This window comes from Anopheles aquasalis, chromosome 2 (assembly GCF_943734665.1).
Source record: "Anopheles aquasalis chromosome 2, idAnoAquaMG_Q_19, whole genome shotgun sequence".
NCBI classification, from domain to species: domain Eukaryota; kingdom Metazoa; phylum Arthropoda; class Insecta; order Diptera; family Culicidae; genus Anopheles; species Anopheles aquasalis.
This window is the reverse complement of record NC_064877.1, coordinates 34,793,014-34,802,500: the sequence shown is the minus strand read 5'-3', so window position 1 is coordinate 34,802,500 and position 9,487 is coordinate 34,793,014. Positions and strand designations below refer to the sequence as shown.

At 45.9% G+C, this 9,487-nt stretch overlaps 1 protein-coding gene across 1 annotated transcript in view; it reads left to right on the top strand.

The window, feature by feature from the left end:
* LOC126572049 (mucin-5AC) overlaps positions 1 to 4,834 on the top strand; it is an 18,130-nt gene extending 13,296 nt beyond the window's left edge. Inside the window, exons 7-8 of the mRNA XM_050231071.1 lie at positions 57 to 682; positions 753 to 4,834. Of these exons, the coding sequence (XP_050087028.1) occupies positions 57 to 682; positions 753 to 893 (767 nt within the window). The 3' untranslated portion in view covers positions 894 to 4,834. The remainder of the gene's footprint in view (positions 1 to 56; positions 683 to 752) is intronic.
* The last annotated feature ends 4,653 nt before the right edge of the window (positions 4,835 to 9,487 follow it).

Sequence of the window (9,487 nt, the reverse complement as noted above, 5' to 3'; positions counted from 1 at the left end):
TTATTGTGGGGCGAACGTGCACATCGTATAACGCAATGTGTGGCTTAACTTTTTAGCGAATGGAACGGCAAACATCGTGGGCATTACGCACTCGCAACTGCTAGCAACGACAGCAGCGGGAGTGAACGGGTCCACGTCCATCCAGACGATACCGTTGAACCTGAATGTTACGTCGACTACCAACGTTTGCAATGGTATGAATGGAAGTGGAGCCCTTCCAACGGCTGCTATCATCTCCAGTGCCGCTGGGCTACATCTAGCTCCATCATCGGCTCAAGCACTGCAATTGACGACAGCGAGCAGTGCCAGCAACAGTAGTAGTAATGGTACCAGCAATAGCATCGGCACCACTGCCGGTATCACCGTTAGCAGTGGCAATAGCATAAATGGCGCTTTTGCCACCACTGGCGGTAAGACCAGTGCTAGTGTCTATAGTACGATGCCCGGTGTTAGCGTCGGAAACCTGATGGGGTTGACCGGCAAAGAACTGATCAACGGTACGATCAACGGGAAGAACGGTACCGTACGAACTGATACTAGTAAGCTTGAGATTATCGCAACTCAATCGCCCACCAATAATGCAACCGTGGTCGCTACCAACGGCACCACTGGAGCACTAGACCCACCGGGAACGAAAGTTATCACCTACGCACTCACCTCGGTGGACAAGGATTCGAAAATGGTATGTATTCGAAAATGGTAAACTTGCATCCCACAACGGAACTTATCGGTTCGTTACTTTTGTTACACAGGGCGTAGTCTACAGTCCCATCCAGTTGCTGACGCAGCAAGGGCTGCGCGTCATACAGCAGTCGCAGAATGGCCTGGCAACTATCGAGCTTAGTGCACCGTCGAACGTTGGTAATCGTTTGCAGCTGCATTTAACCCACTAGAGAGACTCCATTTCGATCGCTTGCAAACTGCGTTGCCTCCGCAATGCTTCATTGGGCTGCAGTGGATTATTCTGCCATTTACCATCTTCCGTTTTCCATCGTCATCGTCTCACATCGGCACATCCGTGGACTCGGTTAGCATCAGATTGTGCGGATTATTAGGGCTGTCCATTGTAGTAGAGTTTTTGCTTAAGATTTTTAACTCGGTAGTTGCGTCCATCTTTTTTTTCTTTTACTTTTGTTGACCCATCACATTCAGTTTAGCAAAGCTACTTAGTAAGCTTGTAAAAGATGTTTGGTACAAACAGGTGGCCAACGGTGGTTCCGAAGACTCTAAAATCAAGCAAACGAACCGAACGATAGGATCTTTACTAATTGCTGGCAATTAGACGCACAGTAATCGACGGAAGATCTTCTTCGTCTCGTTTTTAGCCATGATAGCATTTTGGTTACGCTTGCCCAAGGATAAGTTGATAACGATTTTGCAGTAGACGCATATTGTGACAACTCCAAATGAAAGCAGGCTTTAAACGCATAGCGTACACGGGTTAGCACCTGGTAAAGTATGTGTATTTGTTTCACGGATTTGAAGATAACAGAACAACACACAACCATTCTACAACTAGCAGACACTCACGTTTAGTGACAATCAAACAAACAATATGGTACAGTACCGTGTGCTGCTCGTTTCGTGATCCACATGCTTCCTGTAAGCCACGGGCGACCGCGAACCCGGTTTATGGTTCTTCAATAATAACTTTCGAGTAGAGTGCTGGCTCGGAAGGAGCCGTTCCTTACCCGCAAACAATTACAATATCTCGTAACGAAAACAGGAAAACCGAATGCGCTTTTTGTGAGCCTTTGGAAAGCGCTCACTGGAATAGAGCTACGAGGAAAACGGCTTTTCCAACACTACACAAAACGCGCAATGAGAAACTCAACGACCAATGAATCACACGACCCGGCCCGGGTTCTAAAACCCGTCAGCGTGGCTACCGGATGATAAGAGCCAAAAGTGAGCATATTGGGCGTGTGAACTATATACCGAATCGGTTTCGATACGATCCTCTGTTGCTTTACTCTTTCTTTCTACTTCTGCTGAACTCTTGTGCTTGTCTTCTTCAGTCATTCGCAACGTAATGAAGGCTGAGGAAGGCATTTAACAAGAGTTGAGATAGGTGATTCAGGGGATCAACAGAGGATCAAATGAAAAGGCAAATAAAGTGTACAGAACAAACACAACAAAAATATTACGCACTACAACTCAAGGGGATAATGCAAACATAAACGTAACAAAGGAACATGATACAGTACACATAACCAAACAAGGAGAACAAAATACGGCTCACAACCCTGTAGTGAATAATGTGACCATCCTGTAGCGAATAGAAATGGGTGTTGTGAAGCTTTGTAGGTTTGCCAATATGCAACTAATCATTACCATCAGCACTACTACCACCACCACCACCAAAACCGTTTGAACAGCATATGAACCATTTGACTACGAAATTGCAGTACGATTGCACTGCGCTACAGATGCTACTACTACTACTATTACTACTACCAATACTACTACTACGGCTACTAATCGAGCGAATATCTTCGTATGTTGGTGTGTTTTATGTGTGTGCATATGTGTGTGTAAGCGTGTGAGTGTGTGTTTGCTGAATGTGTTGTCGTCTCCAGAGTAGGTAGTTAGTGGCTAGTGGCCTCTGTGATGGAGAATCGAAGCTGAAAATAGCGCACTACACTACAGTAATCGACAACGAAGCTACGCATAGAGGTGTACAACAATCAGACAAACCGACGAACCGAAGTGAAGATCGAAAGAATAACTAAATGCGAGGAGAACTGCTGGCTGGTAGCACTTATCTAAAGTTAACCCGTAGTGTGTGTAGCGACAGTATTGCGTAAGGTTGTAGTAATCGCTCCCCGTAGGGCAAAGTACTCTGGGCCGTGACTTACGCGATGTCACGCTGTGTGATTACGACTCGGTGGTTTTGTTTTCTTCTTCATCATTCATTTGATTTGAATTGGCATTTGTATGGCCCAGAACGAGAAGTGCGATGTGGGTTGATGGAACGTTCTTAATGTTTTGCCTTCGAGAAGTGTTTCTTGATCTCAATTGGCAGTTTAATATGACTGGTCTATGCGTTTAGCCTTACCTTGAAGGAGAACGGTTACTTAGGAGTTCCAGGATTCATTATTTTCAACTCGAAAGACTACTAGGCTTATAGACTAATAGCAAATGGAAGCAGAAAAAAGCCTTTAGGGAGAGTAGTTTGTTTTCCGTTTAATTTATTCTACGAAGGGTGTCAGTGTGAACGAAGCTGCTGAATTAAACAAAGAAGAAAAGAAAACATACGGGACTAGAATGCTGGCGATGATAACTGAAACGGATAGTGTTTTAAACTGTACATCAATACCGAGAGTTCTTAAATGGCATGAACAATGATGTGGCACTGGGTCATTCTCAAGAAATCGTAGTGCAATCGAATGGGAATCACAAACGAAATGGCCTGTAGAACACTGGCAGGCATACAAACGAATAGGGCACTTTTGTGGACAATTGCACATACACATACACTTTATATAAACCAAACAAGCATATATTTTTCTATTGTACATATTGTAACGAGTACTGCACTGGGTCTGCACACAGCTCCACCTGCTCTGGCAGACAATGTGGGAAGTGGAAAGATTAAAAAAGGATAGATAGAGAGCGAGCGGAGATCAAGAAAAATCAATCTAACAATGAAGGGAACAGCGAACTAGTGACGGGTTTTTAGAGAAGAAAAAAAGGTCAGACAAAATCATGAGCGATAGTTTTTTTTTGTCTAATTATTCGTTCCGATTTCGAAGTTGCTCGGACGGCCGGGATTAGTGAGTTTTAAATGAAGAACCAAGTACACGTATTTTCGCACATTTCATTTACTCCCCCGTGCATAGAGATCCGGTACAGGCATATCTGGTTTACAGTGAGCATAGCTTTCTGTAAGCGCCATGCCGCCGAGTGTACACAAATCAACCGATCAATAGGTCGTCGTCAGCAGAAGCGAACCGAATAGCATAGCGATGCGGGGTGCAAACGAGAGGGGACGTGGGGCCAAGATAGGGATGCGCGATTGGAAAACAAACTATTTCGTTTTTAAAAGGGGCTTTTTATGTATTTGTAAAGTTTATACCTATGCGTTTAATGGTAAGCCTATTTTATTCTGTACAGTATTTAAAAAAACAAACAAAAAAAAAACAAATTTAAGTAAAACCACTTTAGCAAAGAAGCAAATGAAACGCGAGCAAAAGAAACCATCAGAATGAAATCGATGATGATCGATGTTCCCAGCGCCACCCTCCCTTTCCCCGTTGGCGGGCATTTTTACGAAGCAAACTATACACTGATGCTGATGCCTTTATTACAATCCGGGGTAAACAAACTGAACAAAATCAGCAGTAACCGTACGCAACGCGAAACGGTTTCGGTACTGAATGTGAACGCTGGGGTTTGTTTTTTTTGTTTGTGCGGAAGGGTATAGAGCCGGCGACGGGCTGTACGACACATTATCGGTAATGAATGTAAATCAAAAAAACATTTATTTAAAACTTCATTCATGCAAAGGTACAAAGAAAGCGAAAGGGAGAAATCGTTTAATGGGACAAACGGTACTCAGTCAAGGCCGGAAATGGGGAAAAATTCGATAACAGTGTGAGAGAGGATGGGAATGTGCAGGCAAGGTAGGGGACGATGTAAAGTCACGATCGCCCCGGGGGAAAGGAGACAAACAATCTTCAATTGAAGCAAAACGGAATGTGAAAATCAATACAAAAAAAAAGAACGATTGTAGTAATAAAACTATCTGATATGGTGAACATTATTATTACTGATGGTAAAATTATTGGAAAACAGAACAAAACAATAAAAAAATCTATTTAAAAACATTATACGTGGTGGTGCATATTTGTTGATCTATGGCGACAATCGACGCTAGTTTCGGCTTCGCATTCTGCTGGATGCTGTTGGATGCAGTTTGTTTGTTTGTTGACGCTTGTTGCGGTTTCGTATCAAATGGTTTAATAGAGAAATGCATTCTTTTGAGCACACGATGCATTGTCAGAATGGCTCATCGAGCAAAGCGCATCCTTACATCAATTAGTTAAACAATGCGTTAACGAGTGGACGAACTATAGAAAATAATCAACCGTCCAATCGTCCATTTACCAATTAAATAGTTAATTATTGCGGCTGACGGTAATGAGGTACGCTGTCAACCGTCAATCGATATTGGTTGTTGATATTAATGCTTTCAAATGATGCCCCGGCTGCAGTACTGCACGGTCAATGCGCCCATTCAAAGCATGTGTGGTACAAAATGAAACATTTTTTGCCATGGTTTTTTCTTCTCCATTGCCATAGTGTCGCTGCTAGCACGCGGTAGGCACAAAGCATCGGCAAGCGTTAATCGCTGCATGCCGCCGCGTGTGGATAAACAATAGAGAGACAGCATTTATGGTGCGGTGTTCTCACAGGCGTAACGAGACGAGCAGCGCTCGTCTCTGTGGGGCTGTTCCTTTCTGCTCCCCTAACCCCTCGCTAACCACAATACTAGCCGGGTGCCGATGAGCTGGTGGTGTGGACGGCCTTTTTTTTTTTAATGAAGTGTAAACGAGGGAAATTAATTAACGCACAAAAATTATGATGCCCATGACAGCGCAACGCTGACATGTCCGCATGGATGCGCCCACTTGTCCTGGCCGGGGTTTTCATTCGTTCTTTTCATTTTTTTTTCGTTCTTCCACGCGGGACCCAAACCATGGCTGTGGGTTGCGGTGGGTGTGTGTTTGTGTGTGTTCGTGTGTATTTGATGAAGGAAGTTGTGTGTAAATTTGATGAGGGTCCCTCTGTTGAGACCCCAGGCACCAGAAGTTTTTCGTTCGAGGAAAGGGACGTAACACAGTAGCGTAGGGAGTATCAAATTACACGCTGCCTCTAACGAGACAACCCGCACTTCGCTTCCGCGCGAACAGAAGAGTTAATTATTGCCGTTGTGGTGAAAAATTACTGCACATTAAGCCATGGTCCAGGTCTAATTAAGCGAGGCCCCAACAGGAGGTGACCAACTGAAGTCCGATGATAGACAAACTCTCATTCTCTCTCTCTCGGATGATCCAAACGGTTGCAAGTTACGTTTTAATCCGCAAGTTCGCCAATTTCATTTTCGAATCGGCCGTGAATGACCATACGGTGGAGTGCTATTGAATAAATTTCTCACGAGGTTTCAGTCGGCGACGAAGCTGAGAGTGTACGGGGATTCGGTCAAACCACACCACGAGTGAAAGCCACACCAAAGCCAAAGCTCTACGCCCGCAGCGTTATTCGAGCTGGATGATGGCAACTTTTCGAAAGTGATTTGAAATCCGATCCCTCTCTGACTCCTGGATAGCAAAAAGCTACCGGCTAGCGGCTCGGTTGTTGAAGGCGGGAAGGTGGACATACATTGGAGAACGAACCGCCCTTTGATAGCCGCCTATTTTGATGTCGTTTCGATAATCTAAGGGATGACATGAATTACCTCAATTAAATGGGTTTTGCGTTCAAGCGGGCGGTTCGTATCAATGTTTCAAAGCGATACTTCTCTCATCACACGCATCGTTCACACTGAAACGAGAGCCGTTGTAGTCGTCGCTGTATGTGTGTGTTTTTGGACGAGTGTCCGTTGAAACCTGAGGATCAGTGATGTTGAGTGTGAACCGCTGCCCTTCTAAGCCATCTGCCACCTCGTACAGCACCTCGAAATGCTTCCGATTGTTGGGGCCCCGGTAATTGTATGTTACTTGTGTAATGTAATACCCTTGATGTTGGTGTGCCGCCGTTCGTAATTTGCCTACGGGCCCTCCACCTCCCCGGGCAGACGCTTTCAAATCGGCTTTGATCGTAATGCGCTTACGTGCGGTTGCGAGAGTTTATCAAATTAATGTTATCCCAGAGCTGCGATACGAGAGATGGGTGCTCCTCAAATTGCTGCCCTCACCAGCAGTGGAGTGCTGGAAATGGAAAAATAATACCAATTCGTGATTCAAAATCGCTTTACGCACTGGAAGAATCCATTTCCGGGTGTTGCCGCTTCGAACGGACTCGATTAATTGTATTTTAATAAATTGTCAAACCGTTGGCCAAATGGTCTGTGACGAAGTGAAATCACATCAAATGAGAGATTCAAGGTGTATCGTTGACCGAATGCTAAATGGGAGCATTTTCTTGGGCAATTTGCACGGCCACGGTTTCGATTTTGCCTAATCGAATTTCACTCAAGCCCTTCATCCCGCATAAAATGCCACCTGCCGCCCCTCCTCTAGCCAAAACCACATAAACCCGTTCCCCACCTGCAGGGTTTCGTTCCGGTGATGAGCATGGGTCTCCGAAAGTGACCTTTCCATCCCCAAATTCACACAGATTTCCCACCACCGCACGTGCCAGTGTAGCGGATTTTCGTTACGCGTGCCTTCGAAAAACTTGCACCTCCCGAGGGTGGGAGCGGCACGCAGGTAAATGAATTAGTCACCCACCGGTGCTGTTGACCGTTTTCGGTGTTAGGGAGGGCGTTTTCGAAGTGGCTCTCGGTTCGAGTTGGAATAATTCAGTCAGTGGTACGAATAGTAAGTAAATAAGAAATCAAGCGCATCGAGTGCCGTACTGTGCGCTAGGTTTTTTTTCCAGGACCCTCACTTTCAGGATATTAGTTTTGTCGGAACGAACGCACTTATTTAAAGCATTCTTTGCAGGCAACTCTGAAAAGAAGAGCGCATAATTCACTCGAAAAGAAAGGCACTAATTACCGAACAAGTGGCTTCACGTGAAATGGCAGATCAGTGCCACCGCCACAGAGTGCGCTCGTGCCTCATAACGTCCCGTTCATTTCTTTTTGCCATTTTTACACCGCGCCCTTACCATTCGGCTACCATTCGTGGAAGGAAGCTGCAGCCATCGGCGGGCAGCACGATTCAACCGAGATGCGCACTTATAGGGCAATTAGTTTGCCTCGAAACACATTCCCTTGCCGCGCTTCTTGATTCCTGTGGCGAGAATTGCCGCGCGTAGGGGGAGGATGCTTTCTTCGGTTTTCGCTTCTGCCGATAGCGTTAGGGAAGGGCGCGGCGCGTGCCCCCTAATGCGCGGTAATTGGCATAAACCGGGCGGAAACCTTTTCATTAGTTCGAGCTAATGAAAATCAATCCACCCATCGATGCGGAACCGTTTAGCACAATCGTCGGCAAGAGCAAGAGGGTGATGCTGGTGCTGCTTGCTGCGTGCTGCCTGCTGATGTGTTTCGTAGCGTTCGATGCATGCATTTATAATTGGCCAATCGAATCGAATGGCGATTCTTGATTGGATTGGCGATGAGCGGTGTGCAGATTTAATTTCCTGACAAATTAGTAACCGCACGAGAGAGGCACTCACTTCGTGGCCGCTCCACTCGCTTCGTGCGTGTTTTGTTTATCTTTTACTTCCTCACTCCCCCCCCCAAAAAGGACATCTGCCATGCTGCCACACACCACATCATCAGACCATTAATGGAACGTCAACGTGCATTATTAAACGACACCTTTGCTCCGTCGTTACAAAGCAGCCATTGTTTCGGGCTCTGCTGATCATCAGCTATAGTATTAATGCAAAATGAGCACCATTTTGGGATTCCACGACACCGAATTGTGTGCCGTACGGCGGGGAAAGGCTTTTTCCTGGCGTAAATTTTTCAGGAAACATTCCCAGATCATTCGATGGTGGGTGTGATTGTGGGATGGCGAGTGGTCTCATCGGTCCCGGGGCTTGCAAAGGAAAACAATGTTTGTAGCAGCTGCCAGCGCCGGGGCCAGCAGGCCCATTCAGGAAGTGTGTATCTTTGGCGATTCGCGGCACGTATCCATTGTTGTTGTGCCGCCGGGCACACATCCGGTTCGCTAGGGTGTCTGCTGGCTAAGGGGAGGTACGTATCTTCTACTTCTTGGATCTCCGCCACAACTCACGAATCAATTTCGGGGTATCGGTTCTACCCCGAATCGCGCGCGCGAGCGAGCGGTGGGAGTGTATGTTCGTGTGCTCGTGTGTTCGATTCGAAATCAATTTGTACCGTGATTCGACTTGATTGGCATATGTTATGTGAAGCGACGGATGTGACTCGTCGATCGTCGAGAAACGAGCGGTGTTTTTTTTTCGTCTGTTTTCATTTATCTAGCGATGTCTGATTGTTCGACTTTTGCTCCCGCGTGAGCGATTGGCCGGGGTAGTGTGGGAGCTTTTCACTACCACGTGCACCGCCGTCGACTTACTCGACCGCCCGGATGGTGGAGGCGCATGGTGTTTCGTGTTTCGCGAGCTTTTTTTGTTATTTTTGGAAGTTGCTACGCGACCCACAGAGCGTATGGGTGTGTTGGGTGATTGAAATTGGACTGCAAGCGCGGGAATAGAAGTTTTCTGAAGATGTTTTGCCCTATCTTACTTCTCGTTTTAAAAAGTTTTATTGCCAATTGAGTTATTTTCTGTCTGGGCGCTCGTAGGTGTGTGAATGGCAGTATGAATACATTTGAATTTCCTCCTTATT